Source organism: Odontesthes bonariensis, chromosome 15 (assembly GCF_027942865.1).
Source record: "Odontesthes bonariensis isolate fOdoBon6 chromosome 15, fOdoBon6.hap1, whole genome shotgun sequence".
NCBI classification, from domain to species: domain Eukaryota; kingdom Metazoa; phylum Chordata; class Actinopteri; order Atheriniformes; family Atherinopsidae; genus Odontesthes; species Odontesthes bonariensis.
Window position 1 is genome coordinate 36,044,185 of NC_134520.1, and position 23,576 is coordinate 36,067,760.

The following is a 23,576-nucleotide window of genomic DNA, read 5'->3' on the forward strand; positions in this document are numbered from 1 at the left end:
TGAGCTACAAAAACTGAAGTACGGCCGGAAAGTGTTAAGTCTAAAAAAAAAAAAAATTCAGACTGATCATGAAATAATGCATTTTTATTTGGCATATTTTATGAACTAATATGATATATTTACACTTTATCAGTGCCCTTAAAAGGTGGAAAACATTTTCAACTACAAGAGAAGGAAGTTCTATAAACACAGTTTTAAACTATAAGGAAGATAGAATATGAGTGATGAAACAGCACTGATTTATAAACACCAGCCACGCCGTCATGTTTCCCGTGAGGAGGCCTCAGCTGCCCGCGTTTTTCAGGTGACAGTACAGGTACATGGACACAGTCATGGCGGCAATCTGAGGAAACACGGAAACAAATAATATAAATAAAAGATATTCACTTAAACTACACCGTCAATAAGTGTTGTCTCACTCTATTATTACTCGATTTCAGATTTTCATATTATTATTTTATATCTATATATATATATATATATATATATATATATATATATATATATATATATAGATATAGATATGTGTGTAAAATAAAGTAGGTCACAAATATTCTCATTCACACCAAAACTCACAGTATGAAAATGTAAAAACTTTAACAACCTGGAGCAGTTTTTATCTTTTCAAACCTCTGATTCAAACTTAAGCAAGTGTTTGAGCCAAAGTGAGCACAATCACTTCGAACAAATGTTCGTTAGCAACTAGCTTTTACCTCTAAGGCTCCAATTCCTGCTGCGATGCCTCCAATAACGTCGGTTTGCCCTTTGACAATCTCCAGGATCTGTTGAAAACAACCCTGAGGAAGAAAATATTTGTAAAAATTATCATCAGTTATTATACATTAGGGGCAATGTTGGCTTCAGTAGCTTAAACAGGGAATCTGACACGAGGAAGGAAAGTTTGAGATAGGGTAACTTCACCAGTCAGAAGTTTCTATTTACTTTTCAGCAAGTCTTTGCATGCTAACCTACGTTAGACATAACTGTGCTTCTTTTCAAGTAAATGCTACCATGTTAATGTAGGCTAGATACTTTACTTTTTTTTTTTATGCTAGCATGCTAGCGACATCCAACCTGTTTTTGTGTCAGATGCTTTTATTTCAAGTTAAGCTGGAGGAACCTGGACTTATTTATTTATTTTGCAGCTTTCAGTATGTATGAGTGTGTTAAGCTAGCAAACTTGCGCTAGTGATAACTGTATATCTATGTTAATACAACAGAGTTATGTGGTCGTTAATTCCACTTGCTGTCTTTTGTTTATATTTGTATCATTTCTGTGGATAGTTTTTGGCTCTGGGGCGCCTTTACAAATATCATGCGTTAAAGTGTTTAATATTCACAGTATGAATCTAAGTTCGTTAGTAATTCTAGAGCTGTTACTAAGAAATAAAATGAGTGAAATAGCTGTGTTCGGAATTTTCTGTGCTATTATTCAAATGATCGGTAAAATACTTTCAGGGGTACAAAGCTAACTAGCCTTGATGCTAAAGTCCTGGTTCTTTTATAGCATGCTGTGAGTGAGCTGCAAATGCTAATATTTTTAAGCTAAACTCGATGCTATTAATCCATTTGTTTACTTGTTTATTTGTTTGTTTATTTAGCAGATTTTAGCATGTTTTAATATGTTAAGCTAAGATGGATGCAAATGGAAATGATAAACGTTAGCTTTAGCTTAGCTTTAGCTTCTGCAGGTTAGAATGCTGATGATTACGTTTGGTTTAAAGCGTTGCTGTTTCTAAAAACACTGCTGTAGAGCATTTTATGACAATAGGAAGTGTTGAGGTGTAGCCAACATCTGACCGCATAGATCTGGGTTCTGGTTTCAAGTAATGAGTTGAAAAATGTATGTTTTGATTCGTGATATTCGTCCTAAAATCATCAGAATAAGCTACATAGTTGGCAGGATGCCACATTGGTTGTTTTCTGACTACATTCAGCCTAATCTTACCATAACATTCCTACATTTCATACTTTACTAATACAGGAACAGTGCAGAAAGCCTGCCAGTTAATGTCACCAGGTAGTCGTAGCATTTAATGATGATTAATCAATGACTAATCTCTTTATTCATTTTACAAATACATTTGCTAGATAGCGTTTCTTTTTTTGTGTTTTTCCTTTAACCTCCACAGGTCTGCGCTCTGCCTCGGCCGGGCTGCAGGGGGCGACACCGGTCCAGCAGCAAGCGGGTGGCAGGCTGCCTCCATTTTGTTCCTCAAACTTGGAGCCCACAAAATCAACGTAGCTGGAGAAACCACAGCACCTCAGCTGGCAGGAAAGAAGCAATACACAGTCGGCAAACGTTTTCAGTGAGTTAAATGGCAAGTTGTTGAGCTTTAATCTGTACATTTGTTTTGGTTTAAGTAATCATTACCGATCACAGAAGGCTTAGAGACGTCTACTAACAAAAACGCATGTTGGAAGTAAACGAATAATCCCGGCTTCACTCAGTGCTGTAAACTTTAAATACAGTGCTGCCCCCAGCTGAAGGGGCTCAGCTTTTTAACTGTGACTTGCCAGGTTGTGGTTCTACAGAAAGCCCACCATTATCTCTATGGATCTAAATCTAAATGGACCCATTCAAGAAGTTTATTTCCTCAAATGTTTGGTTGAATTAAATTTTGGGTATTTTAAAGATTAAAAATTACGACTGACGATCTTTAAAAATCAGTTTTCAGTTTACATCGGGCCCTTTGAGGGCCCTCCAGGACCTCCAAGACCCTAACCCCTTAAAAGCAACTGGAAGGATGCCTTCATTTATTTCTGAAATCTGTTGGTTTCCTTAGCTCGACCGTAGCTTTTTTTTAACTAATTAGGAACTTAATTTATTGGATTTGATTGGATTACGATGAACTGGACTCTAATTGGCTTGAATTGGACTATATCGTTGAAGTGCCCTGAGATGACATTTGTTGTGATTTGGTGCTTAATAAATAAAACTGAACTGAATTGGGTTGAATTGTATGTCAGGGGCACAGATCCAGACTTCAACAGAAGTTTCCTCAAACTTCACTTCTTGCTATCATTTTGATGGAGGTAATGGATTATTTTCTGTTGCTAAGGAACATCGTTTGTCCCGTTTATTTTAGCAAAGCAACAATCTCATGGTTTTAACCTACACTTGCACTCTCAGAAATAGGGGTACAGTACGTGTCCTTTTTTGTCCCCTGAGGTACAATCTATACTAATGTACCCCCTTGGGTTAATTATTGGAGCTAAAGGAACCTATATGTACCTTTTTTGAGGGTCCAAAAGGTACATATATGTACTCAAGTGGTAAAAGGTACATATATGTACCTTTTTTTTCTACATGCTGGGGTACAATAGACAGTCTGTGTTAGGCTACTTCAGTATAAGGGTAGAAAACTATACCTTCTGAGGGTACTGCCCCAGTGACAAGCCATCGTACCCCTACAGGTACAATTCTGTACTTTATTTTCTGAGAGTGTGCAGTTTGTCGTGAAGCTGTAAGACAAACCTTTCGTGTTATTTTCTGTCTCATGTGGGACCTTAACTCGTACCTCTGTCATGGTGGTGTTCCAGAATTGAGTCACAACGGGATCGCTGCCGTAATTGTTCTGTAATTCGGGGGTCGCCCAAAGTCTGAGGATCTCCTCAGCCTGGGAAAACACACACATAGACACACTTAAAGCTTCAATGAAAGTATACCCAACCTCATTCTGAACATACCTCAAAATACAACCCAAGAACAGAGGTCACGGTTTGCAACGGCTGGGCCAGTAAAACTGCAGCCAGTCATGGAGCCAAGCAGTAAATCAGACAAATAAAACAGAATTTACAGAATGTATCACAGCGATTATGTTGAGATGTACAAATAAATACATCCACACAACACCGCCGAATGCATTGTTGGAATTCATGTGATATTACTGTTCAGAGTGTGTTTTTATAGTCCTCGTACAAGCAAAGCTTCGACCTAAAGGTGACCCTACATGCTTGGATAGAAGGCAATTTGATGTTCTATCTTGAAGATAATTATTCAGTTCTAAGTGACATTCAGGCGATTTAAGGTCATCGCAGAAGAAATGTGAGAAACTACAGAAAAATACCAGCTGGGGCTGTTTCTGTCTGCAGAAAACACACCACCACACACTCCTACTGGGTCCAAAGACATGACTGAGAGGGATAGCGTCGATGGGAGGCTATGAGTTTCTAAATGTTTTGCTTAGTCTGCGTTAAAAGTCCCGACAGGTCAAAATGTTTAGTTAATGTTCAGTTATCCAGGTAAAGGTGATCCTAGGAGCTCGAATAAGGGCAGCTGGACTCCTCCCTCTTCTTGATTCTTTTCAGTTCTAAACTAGTTTTTGGGGCATTTCGACATCCCGATGTCAAGGAATTGGCAGGAATTAGTAAGGAATGGATGTGGATAAGGTTTGATCCCCAAAGCATTTGATGCTGTTGGGCCGTCTTTGTTGAAACAAAGATCAGACAGTTTGCAGAGCGATTACCCACAATGCATTTCGCTCCTGCCCGAGCTGAAATCAGCCGGCCTGAAGCTGATTTCCCTTAAGCTCTAAACTCTGTAAACTTTAGCAACATTTGAAACATTTCCAGGTGAGAAAGTAGTCGTTTAGATCCCCAACGTGTTGAAAACCTGACAAAATACCGGCTGTTTACAATTTTGTTCCCACGAATTCGGCGCTACTAAAGCTAGCCGCAGTGAGCTAACGCACTTCCGGTTATTTTCACAAAATAAAATACCCATTGCCTTTTATCATAGGGAAAGCCATTACCATACAATTGGTGCTTTTGTTTTGAAAACAGGAAGTGAACCTACCCTCGTTGTAGCTAGCTTGAAACTGCCGTTTTGACAGGAAATGACGATCGGCGACGTCACGTTACGTTGCATCTTGGGTAGTTTGAGTATGACAAGTAACCTCATGATGCATACCCAACATTTAGGAGAATCTAGTATGCATCCGGGAACTTCTCGCTTACTCAAACTCTCATACTAACTCAGAAAGTTAGTATGAGTAGTAGGAGAAGTATGCAGTTTGGAACACAGACCCAGCCTTGGAGAAGGAGCTGAAATGGTTCCAGGAACTGAGGGTCGTGGTCCTTAGTTCCTGTATGTACGAATGGGGGTAAAAACGGCCCCGTTCCTGAAAAGGTTCTAGCAACTGTAAAAGGTTCCTACAGTGGGAATGCGCCTATTGTTACAGGCCCTTCGGTGCTCATACAACCCAAGTGAGAGCTTTGTTTGTTTGTGTTTCCTGTTTCCAAACATATCCATGATTTAAACTGTCCAAAAATGTTCATATTATCTGATTTATCTGCATATTCTGCCAGGCTTTGGACCCAAAAAGTTTTCCAAAAGTCCTTTTCATTGTCCTGTCCATTGATGTCCCTGTTTATTCCCACTTTATAATAATGCTCAGTATTTTTCAGGCTCCCTCGTTCATAAGATCCTGACCATCAAAGGTTGCTTTAGGGTTCATTATGTAGATGAGGGGCCTTTATGTGTAAATATCTGGACGGTTATAAAAGCGCATGCCTGCACTGCAGAGCTGCTACCGACGGCCTCGTGCACGCATGCATACGCTGGACAATGGAAGCTCCTGAAAGTAAAACACCGAGGCTGATTTAATGGGAGGGAAGGGAAATTCTCCGGGAGTCACCCATTCATCAGTAATTAAATAAATCTCCTCTCACACAAAGCACCTGGGAAATAAACAGCCGCGCCCGCGAAAAAATGAAAATAAATCAAAAATTGTCCGGCCATTATTCTCCATTCTGCTTTCCTTTTTATAGCCGCCGACTGCGAGGCATTTACATATATATTGATGCTCCTGACGGCTTCAGCCCGGACACGTTTGCTCTGATATTCATGTTTATCCGAAGTGTAAAAAAAAATAAAATAGGTTTCAGAGTCTTTTGTTGGAAAGCTCACAGGTTCGCTTCCACTTCTTTAGTCTGTTTTTTTTTGCACTTTTGATTAATAATCCCGTCACGTACACTTGCACAAAGACCGAGGGAGGATGCTCGGTACTGTACGTGCACGTGCACATGCGCTTCTTCTTTTATCCTGATTTATCCTTCACTCTGACTGTGTGTTTGGACGTGTTTGAGCACGTACAATAATGACACAGATGTAGGAGGCGCCCGAGGGGATGCTGGGACTCCTGCCACAATTAAAAGTACCCCCCAAGAAGCTGGGAGAACGGCTCAGATCAGCGAGGGTTATTACCAGACGGCTAATTCATCACTGTCACCGGGCCCCGCGTCCCTCTGCTTCCTGTTAAACACACTCACCGTTTATAGGCTGCAGGAACGCATCTATCAGCAAAGAGCAGCACAAACACACACCGTAAAAGTCCTCATCTTTAGGTGTTATTGATCCTTCTCTGGAAAAAATCTAAATCTTACCAAGTATATTTGTCTCATTTCTCGTCCAAATATCTCATTACACTTAATATCAGACACAACTGCCCAACAAGTTCTATTTCAGCCAGATATAGGGACTTGTTTGAAGACAATACATCTGGAATATCTTGTTAAATGAAAAAGTCTTGAAAACAAATTGTTTTGAGTCAGATTTCATATGAAACAAGCTTTTTTTTTTTGACATTTGAAGAGGTTTTTAAGCTAATTTCAAGATCACTTTTATCTCAAAAGTCCTAAATATCACATCTTATTCCAAGAAATCTGGACAAGCCGATTTTCACTAGTTCCATTGGCAGATTTATTTGCTTATTTCAAGCAGAAACGTCTTTATTTGTTGTTTTTTTAACTTATTTTTGGAGGGGCATCTGAGAGGCCTCAGTCAGCATGTTAAAGGTTAAAGGTCACCCCAAGGTCAGAAACCAAAGAGCTACATCTCAGACTCTGCAGGCCTCAGTCAGCATGTTAAAGGTTAAAGGTCACCCCAAGGTCAGAAACCCAAGAGCTACATCTCAGACTCTGCAGGCCTCAGTCAGCATGTTAAAGGTTAAAGGTCACCCCAAGGTCAGAAACCCAAGAGCTACATCTCAGACCAGCTGGTAGCAGCAGTAAGAAAGTAAGTGAACCCCTGATCCAGCAGCTGGTTGCAGCAGTGAGCTGGATCAGGGGTTCACTTAGTTTTCATATATGGATTTACTGGGTTTTATCACCTGCTGGGGAACAGATGTTTTTATTTTAAAAACCTTGGAACTGAAAGAGTTTGATGAATCTTAAATCGTATGAATTTGGTGTTGTTTCTTGGCATCTTCCCAGTTTCTCTACATCACCAGCTGTAATTTGAATGAATGTGTTTTGGGAACACATGAAACGCACCTGAATAGATTCCAGACTGGTGACATGAAATTAAAGAAATATGTTGAAGAATTTCTTGGAGCCTCAAATTAAAATCTGGTGCTCCAAATAAAGTCCAGCTGTGTGCAATCTGAATGCCAAACGATGTCGGTATGTTTACACAACGGATCCAAAGTCCCAATCCAAGCCCTCGTTTCTTTATTCTTCTTTCCAAGCAGCCAAATCTACTTTCTGTGGGACATCGGACGCTTATTCAACTAATTTTCTGTCCCATTTTTAGGAAAATGAAGACAATGTGACCTGCAAAGAGAGGGCAGACCACCAGAAGAGGAGCATTAATCAATGACGTGACAAAAAGCATCTGGCTGGGAGGCCTCCAGGTCGCCTCCCTTTGGAGGTTTTACAGGCAACTGGGAGGAGGCCAGAACCAGAACTCACCGGAGGGATTATACATACTGCATGTATAAATATGTATGTGGATGAATGGATGGAAGGAGTCCAAATATAACCCTAAATATAACGCAGCTGCAAAGCTTCACTGTGGATTATTTTGCCAAAGAAACAGCCACTTTTAAAGCAATAAACATGAAAACATCTGTGAGAATCAGATTGATATGTGAAAGAAACAAGAAATAACATTTGCACAAATATCATCATAGTACAATATAATGTAAATTATCCATATACCCTATATTTTATCTATATATCCCATATTTAATCCATATACCCTATATTTGATCCATATAGCCTATATTTTATCCATACACCCTATATTTTATCCATATACCCTATATTTGATCCACATACCCCATATTTTATCCATACACCCTATATTTTATCCAAATACCCCATATTTGATCCATATACCCCATATTTGATCAATATAGCCTATATTTTATCCAAATACCCCATAGTTTATGCATATACCCTATATTTTATCCATATACCCCATATTTTATCCATACACCCTATATTTTATCCATATACCCCATATTTTAACCATACACCCTATATTTTATCCATATACCCCATATTTTATCCATACACCCTATATTTTATCCATATACCCTATATTTTAACCATGTACCCCATATTTTATCCATATACCCCATATTTTATCCATATACCCCATATTTTATCCATATACCCTATATTTGATCCATATACCCCATATTTTATCCATATACCCTATATTTTATCCATATACCCTATATTTTATCCATATACCCCATATTTTATCCATACACCCCATATTTTATCCATATACCCTATATTTTAACCATGTACCCCATATTTTATCCATATACCCCATATTTGATCCATATACCCCATATTTTATCCATATACCCTATATTTGATCCATATACCCCATATTTTATCCATATACCCTATATTTTATCCATACACCCCATATTTTATCCATACACCCCATATTTTATCCATATACCCTATATTTTATCCATATACCCCATATTTTATCCATATACCCCATATTTTATCCATATACCCTATATTTGATCCATATACCCCATATTTTATCCATACACCCTATATTTTAACCATGTACCCCATATTTTAACCAAATACCCCATATTTTATCCATATACCCCAAATTTTTTTTATCCATATACCCTATATTTTATCCATATAGCCTATATTTAATCCATATACCCCATATTTTATCCATGTACCCTATATTTTATCCATATACCCTATATTTTATCCATATACCCCATATTTTATCCATACACCCTATATTTTATCCATATACCCCATATTTTATCCATATACCCTATATTTTATCCATATGCCCTATATTTTATCCATACGCCCTATATTTGATCCATATACCCCATATTTTATCCATATACCCTATATTTTATCCATATACCCCATATTTTATCATTATACCCCATATTTTATCCATATACCCCATATTTTATACATATGCCCTATATTTATTATTATTATTATTATTACTATTATTCCTATTATTATCATTTACCCTACTCTTCATACTGTAGATTTGTATATAGCTGACGTTTATTCTCTATTTTTATTCTAATTCTATTTGCTTGTTTTTCATTTAATTGTTTACATTTCTTTTATACTGTATGCTGCTGCAACACAATAATTTCCCAAATTGGGATGAATAAAGTATCTATCTATCTATCTATCTATCTATCTATCTATCTATCTATCTATCTATCTATCTATCTATCTATCTATCTATCTATCTATCTATCTATCTATCTATCTATCTATCTATCCTCTACAATAAAGTCCAATTCAAGCCAATTGCAATTCAATTAATTGTAATCATAATTATTCATAAAATAATCCAATTCGTTCATATAGAGCCAATTCAAAAAGAATTTCCTAGCTAAGGAAACCAACAGATTGCACTGAAACTTTGTTTTTTTTTTCGGTCCAATATACTCCCAGATGCAGAAATGTCACGCAGACGGGTCATGATCGTCTTTTTGTCTTTCCCTCCATTGATTTTTCACAACAAACACAAACCTTCGCTCTTACCGATGAGAATCCAAAGCCAACAGTAATCTGTGCCGGATTATGTTTTGACTCTATATTCTGCGACCGTGCACAGCTGTTGGCACAACTCATTTACCGCCACATTAGCTGCGTCTCATTAATCCACCATGAAGTTCCCACCAGCCCCCGGAAAATAGATCCCAGCTCAGATCTCTTCTGGATCACAACCAGAGTCACTGATGGCTTCTCCTTAATGCCTGCTGGAACTGCTAATTAAATCTCTGTTATTCCAGCCACCTGAAAGTTATCGGCTGCTGGTTCAGATGAGCTGCAGAGATCCAGAGGCAGATTTATGCTGCAGATAAGTGGAGCAGAACAGTTAACGCTCCGTTTATCATCTCCTTTCACTGTCTGCACATCCGTCCTTTTCTTATTGACAGAAGCCCCGATATGCATATGCCCACACTCATTATTCCATGTTCACAGAACTTATCAAAAGCATGAGATGGACAGCTGGGCCCTCACTAACATATACGCAGAGGTGGGTAACATGGGCGTCAACTGGGTATGGCAGCTGCCACACCTTGGCTCCAGGGGAAAATGTAAATGTTCGTTTTTCTTTTTTTCTTTTTTAAATTAATTTATGGAATTACTCTTTGCCAATTTGTATTAATTATTCCATTATTTGATACATATAAATGAACTACAATTGAAATTCAATCAATAAATTGATCTAAGGATCATCTTCCCCTTTTGAAATGTGGTATCTCCCAGCCCATCTCTTTGATATTCTACGCCTCATTATTTTTATCCCCCCGCGTACGCCTCATTTTAATGTTTTATTCTGACAGAGAGAGAGACTTCACCCAAAGGCTCTACCACCTGACTGTGTTCCACCAATCAGACGCAGCCGTGCGGTCTGGTCACGTGACCGTACTCGATCTCAGCGGCGGGACGGGTTAGCTTTAGCATTAGCAGTCGTAGCAAACAAAGAAAGAAACAGATGAAAAATGTCAGAACCAACGGTGGGAAATGAAGACGCAGACGAGGCCTCATACTGAAAGCATGTTTACCTTACAAAGAGTGAGAAACAGCAGCTACATTATGTGTCTTCTGTGGCAACCAAAACAAACGCACATTTCAGCAGAAACTCAACATCTAACTTGAGGAAACATGTAGCGCTAAGTTTCCTAAACTCGTTTTTCCCCCATGGATAGGTGAATGTTTGTTTTTTAGGTTACATATGGGTTACATATGTTTTAAACATTTCCTAAGTCTCTTTTATTTTTTATTGAAGTTCTTTAATTTACCTGGATTAGTTTTAATTTAAGCTATTTTGTAATTAATTCATTAATTGTAATTTATTTTATCAATTGTATGAACTCTAATCTGCCTAAAGATGATTATTTAGTATTTTTGTCTGTCTGATTGAATGCTTGTGTTAACAAATAAATCAGACGTTACTCAACAGTTACTCAGTACTCGAGTAGTTTTTTCACCTTTTTTACTCTTACTCAAGTAATTATTTGGATGACTACTTTTTACTTTTACTTGAGTACACTTTTTGGCTGCTCTGCCCACCTCTGCTGATATGAAGTGGCTCTTTGTGTTTGTGATGAAGAGATGATGCTGAAGCTCATAAACCTGCTTCTGTGACCTCCTTTAGGAACACCAGTTTATGGACTTAGAGTTGTGGAAAAGTCTTGGATTGCCCCTCATTTCTGTGGATACTTCTTGGAAAACAGGTAATAGTTGCTGTGATTTGTTCCATTCCATGAACATAAACCCAGAATCTGAGTCAGAACCAGAGTTAGTTCAGTTCTGAGCAGCTTTAGAGTGAATATCTGCAGATGTTTCCATGGTAACAGCTGCAGAGATTCACTGAAACATGTTCCAACATGAACATAAACCCAGAATCTGAGGCAGAACCAGAGTTAGTTCAGTTCTGAGCAGCTTTAAAGTGAATATCTGCAGATGTTTCCATGGTAACAGCTGCAGAGATTCACTGAAACATGCTCCAACATGAACATAAACCCAGAATCTGAGGCAGAACCAGAGTTAGTTCAGCTCTGAGCAGCTTTAAAGTGAATATCTGCAGATGTTTCCATGGTAACAGCTGCAGAGATTCACTGAAACATGTTCCAACATGAACATAAACCCAGAATCTGAGGCAGAACCAGAGTTAGTTCAGTTCTGAGCAGCTTTAAAGTGAATATCTGCAGATGTTTCCATGGTAACAGCTGCAGAGATTCACTGAAACATGTTCCAACATGAACATAAACCCAGAATCTGAGGCAGAACCAGAGTTAGTTCAGTTCTGAGCAGCTTTAAAGTGAGTATCTGCAGATGTTTCCATGGTAACAGCTGCAGAGATTCACTGAAACATGTTCCAACATGAACATAAACCCAGAATCTGAGGCAGAACCAGAGTTAGTTCAGCTCTGAGCAGCTTTAAAGTGAATATCTGCAGATGTTTCCATGGTAACAGCTGCAGAGATTCACTGAAACATGTTCCAACATGAACATAAACCCAGAATCTGAGGCAGAACCAGAGTTAGTTCAGTTCTGAGCAGCTTTAAAGTGAATATCTGCAGATGTTTCCATGGTAACAGCTGCAGAGATTCACTGAAACATGTTCCAACATGAACATAAACCCAGAATCTGAGGCAGAACCAGAGTTAGTTCAGTTCTGAGCAGCTTTAAAGTGAATATCTGCAGATGTTTCCATGGTAACAGCTGCAGAGATTCACTGAAACATGTTCCAACATGAACATAAACCCAGAATCTGAGGCAGAACCAGAGTTAGTTCAGTTCTGAGCAGCTTTAAAGTGAATATCTGCAGATGTTTCCATGGTAACAGCTGCAGAGATTCACTGAAACATGTTCCAACATGAACATAAACCCAGAATCTGAGTCAGAACCAGAGTTAGTTCAGCTCTGAGCAGCTTTAAAGTGAATATCTGCAGATGTTTCCATGGTAACAGCTACAGAGATTCACTGAAACATGTTCCAACATGAACATAAACCCAGAATCTGAGGCAGAACCAGAGTTAGTTCAGTTCTGAGCAGCTTTAAAGTGAATATCTGCAGATGTTTCCATGGTAACAGCAGCAGAGATTCACTGAAACATGTTCCAACATGAACATAAACCCAGAATCTGAGGCAGAACCAGAGTTAGTTCAGTTCTGAGCAGCTTTAAAGTGGATATCTGCAGATGTTTCCATGGTAACAGCTGCAGAGATTCACTGAAACATGTTCCAACATGAACATAAACCCAGAATCTGAGGCAGAACCAGAGTTAGTTCAGTTCTGAGCAGCTTTAAAGTGGATATCTGCAGATGTTTCCATGGTAACAGCTGCAGAGATTCACTGAAACATGTTCCAACATGAACATAAACCCAGAATCTGAGGCAGGACCAGAGTTAGTTCAGTTCTGAGCAGCTTTAAAGTGAATATCTGCAGATGTTTCCATGGTAACAGTTGGATTAGATGGATCAGCTGAAGGTCCAGATGCATCTCTCAGCTCCTGTGTCAGGTCTTTGCTGGATGTTTTCCTCTTTCTTAAGGACATCACTTTCAGATCCTGTTCATCTGCTGTAGATAGTTCTTTAGGCCTGACACTTCTTCTTTTGTCCTCCACTTGTCCAGTTTCCTCGGATGTTTTAAGGACACACTGCACACCATGCTGAGATATGCCAAGTTTTCAGCTAACAGCTCTTTGGGAATCACCTTGTTGCTGCAGAAATCCTGTTTTCTGTCTGTCACACTGTGTTATCTTTGCTGTTTTTCACACATGCAGCTAAAGAAATGGGAACAAATGATGTGTGTCTGTGACAGGCTGCTGGGAACAAAGTGCCTAAAGATCCAGTTTAAAACGGCTTCTTTGCTAAGTTGTCTGTTCTGTGTATCTTTGTGCAGCGTGCACCAGATGTGCAAACAAAAGAAATTGCACTGCAGAGTTGCCTTTACTCTGTTCATCAGCTCCATCCATGCAGATGGAGAAGCATTAGATTACCACTCAGAAACATCCTCTGACCAGTCCTCACTATCCTCCCTTTATATAGCTCATTTGATGGCCTTGTAATTATTATACGTGGTAGTAAATGGAAATGGAGCATGTGTGCACGTGTATGTATGTTTGCGTGAGTGTGAGATGGGAACACATATGTAAATAGGCTGTTTTGCATATAAAATGCTCCGGCTTCACTATTCCAGAGTAATAAATTGCTCAAAGTCAGAGATGGCGCACGTGGCTCCAGGCTATCCTGGAGTCATCAAGTAGCCGAATGTAGTGAGGCAGACATAAAGCTGGTAATTCAATGAATGCTCGCCACTGCGGTGGAGAATTTACGCGGAGGTAAAAATCCACAGAGTGGGACGAGGAGGTGAGAGGGTAAAAGAAAGAGAGACGAGGAGGCATTAAGAGACAGAAGAGAAGGGGAGGAGGGGGAAGCAGCAAATGAGGACTTACAAATGAAGAGTTGGCCAATAACACGACTCCGGCTGCCACTTCAGTGATGAAGATGATGAGGACGATGGAGAAGAACTGCAGCGAGGAAGAAAAGTCGAGTAATAATCAGCAATAAGTCAGCAATAAGTCGGTAAACAGTCGGTAAACAGTCGGCAATAATCAGCAATAAGTCAGCAATAAGTCAGCAATAAGTCAGCAATACGTGGGCAATAAGTCAGCAATACGTGGGCAGCAATAAGTCAGCAATAAGTCAGCAATAAGTCAGCAATAAGTCAGCAATACGTGGGCAATAAGTCGGCAATAATCAGCAATAAGTCAGCAATAATCAGCAATAAGTCGGCAATAATCAGCAATAAGTCAGCAATAAGTCAGCAATAAGTCAGCAATACGTTGGCAATAAGTCGGCAATAATCAGCAATAAGTCGGCAATAATCAGCAATAAGTCAGCAATAAGTCAGCAATACGTGGGCAATAATCAGCAATAAGTCAGCAATAAGTGGGCAATAAGTCGGCAATAATCAGCAATAAGTCAGCAATAAGTCGGCAATAAGTCGGCAATAATCAGCAATAAGTGGGCAATAAGTTGGCAATAATCAGCAATAAGTCAGCAATACGTGGGCAATAAGTCGGCAATAATCAGCAATAAGTCAGCAATAAGTGGGCGTTAAGTCGGCAATAATCAGCAATAAGTCAGCAATACGTGGGCAATAAGTCGGCAATAATCAGCAATAAGTCAGCAATAAGTGGGCAATAAGTCGGCAATAATCAGCAATAAGTCGGCAATAAGTCGGCAATAAGTCGGCAATAAGTCAGCAATAAGTCAGCAATAAGTCGGCAATAATCAGCAATAAGTCAGCAATACGTGGGCAATAAGTCGGCAATAATCAGCAATAAGTCAGCAATAAGTGGGCAATAAGTCGGCAATAATCAGCAATAAGTCAGCAATAAGTCGGCAATAAGTCGGCAATAAGTCGGCAATAAGTCAGCAATAAGTCGGCAATAATCAGCAATAAGTGGGCAATAAGTTGGCAATAATCAGCAATAAGTCAGCAATACGTGGGCAATAAGTCGGCAATAATCAGCAATAAGTCAGCAATAAGTGGGCAATAAGTCGGCAATAATCAGCAATAAATCAGCAATACGTGGGCAATAAGTCGGCAATAATCAGCAATAAGTCAGCAATAAGTGGGCAATAATCAGCAATAAGTCAGCAATAAGTCGGCAATAAGTCAGCAATAAGTCAGCAATACGTGGGCAATAAGTCGGCAATAATCAGCAATAAGTCAGCAATAAGTGGGCTATAAGTCGGCAATAATCAGCAATAAGTTGGCAATAAGTGGGCAATAAGTCGGCAATAAGTGGGCAATAAGTCGGCAATAATCAGCAATAAGTCGGCAATAATCAGCAATAAGTCGGCAATAAGGCGGCAATAAGGCGGCAATAAGTCGGCAATAAGTCGGCAATAAGGCAGCAATAAGTCGGCAATAAGTCAGCAATAATCAGCAATAAGTCGGCAATAATCAGCAATAAGTCAGCAATAATCAGCAATAAGTCAGCAATAAGGCGGCAATAAGTCGGCAATAAGTCAGCAATAAGGCAGCAATAAGTCAGCAATAAGTGGGCAATAATCAGCAATAAGTCAGCAATAAGGCGGCAATAAGTTGGCAATAAGGCAGCAATAAGTCGGCAATAATCAGCAATAAGTCTGCAATAAGTGGGCAATAAGTCGGCAATAAGTGGGCAATAAGTCGGCAATAATCAGCAATAAGTCGGCAATAATCAGCAATAAGTCAGCAATAAGGCGGCAATAAGTCGGCAATAAGTCGGCAATAAGGCAGCAATAAGTCGGCAATAAGTCAGCAATAATCAGCAATAAGTCGGCAATAATCAGCAATAAGTCAGCAATAAGTCGGCAATAAGTCAGCAATAAGGCAGCAATAAGTCAGCAATAAGTGGGCAATAATCAGCAATAAGTCAGCAATAAGGCGGCAATAAGTCGGCAATAAGGCAGCAATAAGTCGGCAATAATCAGCAATAAGTCGGCAATAATCAGCAATAAGTCAGCAATAAGTCGGCAATAATCAGCAATAAGTCGGCAATAAGTCGGCAATAAGGCAGCAATAAGTCGGCAATAAGTCGGCAATAAGTCGGCAATAAGGCAGCAATAAGTCGGCAATAAGTCGGCAATAAGTCAGCAATAAGGCAGCAATAAGGCAGCAATAAGTCGGCAATAAGGCAGCAACACCACTAATCAAGAGGCACCATGAGAACCAAGGAGTTCTCTATCAATCAGGGTTGGGTTTGTCCCACAGAGCACCATTAAATCCATCATCATAAACTGGAAAGAACATGGCACCCCAACAAACCTGCCAAGAGGGGTTTGTCCACCAAAACTCACAGACCGGGGAAGGAGGGCATTAATCAGGGAGGCAACAAAGAGACCAGAGGAGGTCAGACTGCACAGAGCTGGGCTTTACTGAAGAGAGGCCAGAGAAAAAGCCATGTGGGACACCGCCCCAAACATCTGGAAGAAGGTCCTCTGGTCAGATGAGACTAAAACAGCATCCCCACAGTGAAGCACGGCGGTGGCAGCATCATGCTGAGGGGATGTTTTCCTGAGGGAATGATGGATGAGGCACGACCTAAAGGTCGCCGACGGCAGTTGGCGTCCCGCTGAGTGCAGTCCTGAGTAAGAGGACTCGCAGCATCTATGTTGCCTTGTTTCTGCTCATTCTCTTCTTATTCAGTCCATTACAGCCGGTTCTGTTGCGAGCTGGATAGCAACATCACCGTCATCCGTCAACTCGATGGCAGATGTGGACATGATGGGGGCTCCGTGGGGGGAAAATGTGCCGCCTGCGCTCCTCATTAGATCGACTGCAGTGGGCTAAGAAGTAGTTAACCACGGCATTAATGAGCGTAGTAATGGGCACTGTGCTGCTCAGGGGTTGAACTGGAGCTAAATGCACCTCACAAATCCAACCAAGATCTTTAGTTGTGTTACATATTGTGATGTTAGGGGTATCTACTCCTGAAGAGGCATCTTTTAAGGGCAATGAGATCAGCGTGAAGATGACTGAGTTACTTCTTTATGTGTTTTACCATTTGGTGGTTTTTAAGATGTTTAAAGAATAACCAAATCCCAAGTGGATAGTAACATTAAAGCTGTCTTTTAATAAGTATATCTGTTTAAGGGTAGCTTATAGAAATGGTTTGTTTTCATTCAAGGCAAGGCAAGGCAATTTTATTAATAAAGCACAATTCGTACACAAGGTAATTCAAAGTGCTTCACAGCTACATAAAATCACAAGAAGGCAATAAAATCATTAAAAAGAAAAAAAAGAAAATAATAATAAATAAATAAATAAATAAAATAAAAAATAATATAATATAAAAAAAAATAATAATAAATTCAGCATTAAAGAAATGTTCAAATCTGCATCCAACTGTATCCTTCCGTTTAAAAACGTTTCATCCCTGAATCGTAGTTCATCTCGTGTACTGGATCGTCCCAGAAGGGAACCGATAAACACCCCTGCTGTGTTCTCTAATTGGGTCTGAAGCCTTTTTAAAACGATTATAAATCCCACCGACACCTGCCAACATCCGACTTCTGAGTGCAACGGGAACGTGTTTACGTAACGTCTCACATGGAGACTCTGAAAACTGTCAGCAACAATTTATGGATTAAAACAAAAATGATCGATTTCGGTGGGTTAGTCTGTAGAACAGCTGGCAGCTTGGTTCTGCTGTGTGGGCTGACGGTCCAGTCAGAAATAATAAACCAGTCCGATATCTCAGAAACTGTGGTCCACAAGAGCTGCAGGATTCAGAGAGATAATGTTGAATGAGTGGTCGCCCTCAGAGGGTAAACACATTGGGAAGGGTTTCAGTTAGGGGTTAGGGTTAAAAACGGAGGACAAATCTACCTTCGGGTATAAATAAAGTCACCTTACCTTACCTTGGCTTATTCTGGTGGATACACCCACATCTAAACCTGTTTAAACACAGAACTTTTGGCATAAAAACTGAATAATTGGGAGATTCTTTGAGAATTCATCCATCCATGACGGCAAACGCTGACCAGGCGACAGCATGACAGGATGAAAAATGGTTTCTGAAAAAGTCTTGAAGAAGATTAAAGTTATTCCAACGCTGTGATGGTCCATGGTTTTCTGTCTTTTGGTGTCTTTGCTCTGGGGAGGGGCAACTTCCATGATAAAGAGGGCCAACATTTTTTCAGCACTATCATTGGAGGGCCACATGACCACGCACATCGAATAATTGGATATGAAAGACGCTACAAATGATTCTCCATAAGAACACATTTTATATGATTTTATATCTTTACGATTTATTGCACCAACATACAACTATTTTCTGCAAATAAATGCATTTTAACGTCCTTAATAAGCAACAAAGACAAAACATTTGCTTAAAATAAAGTGCAAAAAGGAATTTGAACTCCTTCATAACAAAGAACAAAACTGAAGAGGTACTCTTCTTCCCATTTCGGCTGAAAAATGCGATTTTCTCGGGCAAGTTTTCTCTTTTTGCCGCTGCTGGTGGCCATGGCTCTTGACTTTCCTATTCGCTGTTGCGGAAAGCGGCCCGGGCCCCGCTACTGTTTGCGTATGGCGCGCCCTCTATCGGTCAACAGTGTAATTAAGAGGTTTTTTTTGTTTTTTTTTAATTATTAAATTATTATTGATCTATTTGCGGGCTGTACTGAGTGAGGACGAGGACCAGTTGTCCATCCCTGGTCTACAGTATACACACAATTTGAACCTTATCTTAAAGGGGAACTCCGGGGCATTTTAAGCGCGTTTCCATTGCTAGAGGTTGTCAAATACTGATAGTATGACACAGAGAGGTGCAAATCTGCGCTCCCTGTGTGGAGATCGCTCTGTCCGCACAGCATGTCATGCTAGCCAAATACATGGTGGCTAAGGGGCAAGCGCTAACCCTTCCACGTAAAACAACAACTTGCACACTGCAGAAACGTCACACCACTTTATAAACCATCCGACAATAAAGTCACAAGCCTTACCATCAAAACCATATGCATGGTTCTCACATTACTGGCATGGGGACGTTACAAAACAACTTTATAAACAGCATGTAACTCACCGGATATTTGTACGCTCGCGCATGTGAAAGCCCAAAAGAGTCTATGGACGATACTCCCATATACAAAACAATTATATTCTCTAGAAAAACTACGTTCAAGTATTTAAAACATTACAACAATACATGCCCAGTAATATTGTTGTAATCGAAACCATGCATATGGTTTTGATGGTAAGGCTTGTGACTTTATTGTCGGATGGGTTATAAAGTGGTGTGACGTTTCTGCAGTGTGCAAGTTGTTGTTTTACGTGGAAGGGTTAGCGCTTGCCCCTTAGCCACCACGTATTAGCCTCGCATGACATGCTGTGCGGACAGAGCGATCTCCACACAGGGAGCGCAGATTTGCACCTCTCTGTGTCCTACTATCAGTATTTGACAACCTCTAGCAATGGAAACACGCTTCAAATGCCCCGGAGTTCCCCTTTAATCACCTCCATCTTCTGGGAACAAATACAGTATTTTGTCATCTTATAAACGGACTTAATCAGCTTCCAGTGCATTATGAATAATCCAGAACCAGCTCCGAACCAGTTTAAACTGGTCACAACTGGCTCACACTATCTAGTCCAAATCAACAAACTAATTTTGAGCTCATAATTCAAACCAAGACTCAAAGGAAACTGTTGAAATTAAATTTCTGTCACGATTTTGTATACATCTGAGATAGTATAACTTGTGTACTTCAAAAGTTGAGGGAAAATATTTAGTCATGTTGGACGAACTAAAGTCAAACTAATTTTAATTCAGTCTGGTTTGAGAATTCACGATTTATTGGTGAAATTCTTGTGAAAACCTCCCAGTTATTGCTTGCATATGGCGCGTCCTCTGTCGGTCAACAGTGTAATTACAATTTTTTTATTATTAAATTATTATTGATCTATTTGCGGGCCGTACTGAGCCCATCCCTGCTCTACTCGCAGTATTTATGGCTCTCTGGTCTCCCCTCCAATAAAACCTCGTCTACCGCCTGTAGATGCTTAACTGAAGCCCAACATGAACGGTAACAGACGCTGCTCTGAACACGTTGGTGGACTAAACCAACCGTAGATCGTGCCTGCACCCTGTGTTACCACGACCTCGATCCCTTACCGTCAGCAGCAGCCACTTGCTCTCCTTCTGGGCCCCGCAGAATCCCACGAGTCCCAGCACCACCAGCACGCCACCGATGGCGACGCAGAGGTAGATCACGTTGCCAAACCTCACGATCTGATTGGAGAACAGTCCCAGGAACTGGAGGAAGAAGCTGCTGTCCACGCTCAGCCATATTCCCGTGGCCAGCACGGTCAGGCCACTGAGCTACAGGAAGGTCCGGGGAAAACACATTCAGGCCAAAAGTCTCAACTTTTCAAATCCACAGTAAATGTCTAATTAAGCGTCACCGGGGTCGAGTCGTAGTCCACCACTCGCCTTATCTGTCAGTGGTTTTTTTCTGTGTTTTATTTTTCTGTTTTATTTTGTTTTTTATTTTTAATTTCCATCCATCCATCTGTTTTCTATACCCGCTTAATCCATCGGTCGGGTCACAGGGGGGGTGGAGCCTATCCCAGCGGTCCTCGGGCGAGAGGCGGTGTACACCCTGGACAGGCCGCCAGTCCATCACAGGGCTAATTTTAATTTAATTTTTTTAATTTTCTGTTTTATTTTTTTTTGTTTGTTTGTTTTTGTGTTTTATTTGTGTGTTTTTTTTCTTTTTCCTGCCTTCTGTTTTATTTTGCGATTATTTAAAAAAATTTTTTTTTTTTTTTTACAAAAAGCATCATTCTTTGTTGCAGATGCACGATGGACAGAAATCTGCTCAGAACTTCTCCAGGCTTGGACTGAGGTGACTCCTCTGTTCATTTCTGTGGACTAAAGCTGGTATTTTAGTTAACTAAGTGCCATGAACATCAACCTACCACATTCTCAAAATTATTATTAATTCTTTTGTGGTTTTTGTGTGTGTGTGTGGGGGGGGGGGGGTTGTGTATTTTTTTTTTTTTTTTTTTTTTTTAGTTTTTTCTGTTTCATTTTGTGTTTTTTTCAATTTTTGTTTTTAATTTTTTTCTGTTTTCTTTTTTTTTCTTTTTCGTTTTTTTTCAATTTATTTTTTAATTGTTTCTGTTTTATTTTGTATTTTTGTGTTTTTTGTTTTATTTTTTTAATTTAGTGTTTTTTTGTTTTTCTGCCTTTTATTTTATATTTATCTGATGTGGTTTTAGTCTTCTTTTATTCTCTTTTTTTGTTGTTCTCTCTTTTGTTTTCAGTATTCAGTTCAGGGCTTTGTTTAGTTTCCTTTTCCCTGTTTTATTTGGAAAGTCAGTTTCCTGTTACTTCTCTTTTAGTTCTTCCTGGTTGCATATATGTTTCCAGTTAATTCTTAATCCCGCATCACTATTTAATCTCCTGAGTTTTTCTGGTCAGTTTCCAGTTATTTGCAGATTTTTATTATTATTATTATTATCATTTATAATTTAGAAATGATTTCTTTCAAGTTTTTGTTGCATTCAGGCAGATTGAACAACTTTTCTGAGCATCATTTTAATTGATAGCGCAGAGTTTGTTTGCAGGTTTTGTTTCTTTAGCAGGTTTCATGACTCGTTATCCGCAGTAAGACCAACAGAAACCTTCGAAGTTAAAGGGATAAAAACGCTTCGTGAGGATAAAATGGAGCAGGAGCATCATCTGAGATGTCTGTTCACATTTACAGAAGGAACAAGTTCTTTCTAACAGGTAGAGATTACACACTCTCCATCCAGCCATCAAACATACTCACAAAGATAAGAAGGTCCAACAAAACCATCATCAGTTTGACGAATGTGAAGCAGCCCATTTTAATCTGCAATAATAAAGAGAAGATGAATGATACAGTTTCTCTCCATATCCAGCCACGCTGGTAATGAGTTGTGACGATAACGCAGCTGTGAGCGGCTGAAATGAATCTGTTAAAGGGAGATAACTGCTGATGCTGGATCCCAGGAAGGAGTTCAAGTTAAAGTGTTGACTTACCATTTTAAATCCAACGAGGAGCAGGTTTAAACCGGTTGAACAGTGCGTGTCCTGCGTTTGGGAAGGTAAATCTGACTTAAAGTGAAAAGATTCTGCTCTGTTTAAACAAAGCTGTACTGGGATGAAGTTCAGACAGGTGAAAAGCAGAGATCAGAAACCAGAGGAGTGTTTCTGCAGGAGTGGGCGTGGCCCCGAGGACACAGGTGACAGCAGGCGTTCAGGTGTTCAGGTGAAGTATGGAGAGGCTCTGAACCCTGCAGGTACAGAGTTTATCTGAAAGATTTCAGCATCTTCCTCACACACCAGAGTACAGTGCCTTGCGAAAGTATTCGGCCCCCTTGAACTTTTCAACCTTTTGCCACATTTCAGGCTTCAAACATAAAGATATAAAATTAAATTTTTTTTTGTGAAGAATCAACACTTTTTCTGTTTTTTATTTGTTAAAAAGGTTTGACACATCCAATAAATTTCATTCCACTTCACGATTGTGTCCCACTTGTTGTTGATTCTTCACAAAAAATTTAAATTTTATATTTTTATGTTTGAAGCCTGAAATGTGGCAAAAGGTTGAAAAGTTCAAGGGGGCCGAATACTTTCGCAAGGCACTGTAAGTCATGGAGTTCCTCAGGGTTCTGTGCTCGGACCGATTCTTTTCACTTTATACCTGCTAAAAAAAACGTTTTTTTTTCTAACGGAACTTTTTCTTCTTCTCCACACACTTAAAGTAACACCCTTTCGTCAAACTTAATTAGTTAATTGGATGTGACAGGCGTGACAGGTGAACTCTAGTTGACCCCTGGGTCACGAGGTGAACTCTAGTGACCCCTGGTCATGAGGTGCGTGGGGGGGGGGGGGGTGCGCGCTAAAGGGGAGAGGGGGAGGAGGGGTTAGGGGGAGTGGTGTTAGGGGTGGAGTTACGGATTAAGTCTAAATATTTATTGAGTGTATAAATGAAAGATTGTTTAATTACAGAATAGGGAAAGTTTAAGTTTTAGGAGCAAAGCTGACAACATTTTAAGTATCCTATGAGTTACGAAAAAAAAGCTGTTTGACAGCTTTGCAGACCCTCATATAATTTAATAAAGTGATTAGGTCATGTAAAGCCCGTGACTTTGAGAACCAATGAGATGATAGAAGGGTGGATGGGTTTAAGAACAATAGTTGATTGTTCTTAAACGTCGCTGATCCTCTCCCCTGTAGGGTAAATATATAATAAAAGTTGGTTATTCTCAGAATAGAAAGA

General features: G+C 39.7%; 1 protein-coding gene across 1 annotated transcript; it reads right to left on the bottom strand.

The window, feature by feature from the left end:
- Nucleotides 1-223: 223 nt before the first annotated feature.
- Nucleotides 224-22,157, bottom strand: tspan1 (tetraspanin 1). Its single transcript, XM_075484519.1, has 7 exons — nt 22,101-22,157; nt 20,438-20,644; nt 14,219-14,293; nt 3,522-3,620; nt 2,125-2,268; nt 714-797; nt 224-343 (listed from the first exon to the last, which is right to left on the bottom strand). Exons 1-7 carry the CDS (start codon nt 22,155-22,157, stop codon nt 284-286), a joined length of 726 nt encoding a protein of 241 aa, XP_075340634.1. The 3' UTR covers nt 224-283.
- Nucleotides 22,158-23,576: the final 1,419 nt, after the last annotated feature.

Coding starts and splice junctions, on each gene's coding strand:
- tspan1 (XM_075484519.1), bottom strand. CDS start 22,157: ATGGGCTGCTTCACATTCGTCAAACTGATGATGGTTTTGTTGGACCTT. Junction 3,621..14,218: donor TATTGGCCAACTCTTCATTT/GTAAGTCCTCAT, acceptor GTGTTTTCCCAG/GCTGAGGAGATCCTCAGACT. Junction 344..713: donor CAGGAATTGGAGCCTTAGAG/GTAAAAGCTAGT, acceptor GTGTTTCCTCAG/ATTGCCGCCATGACTGTGTC.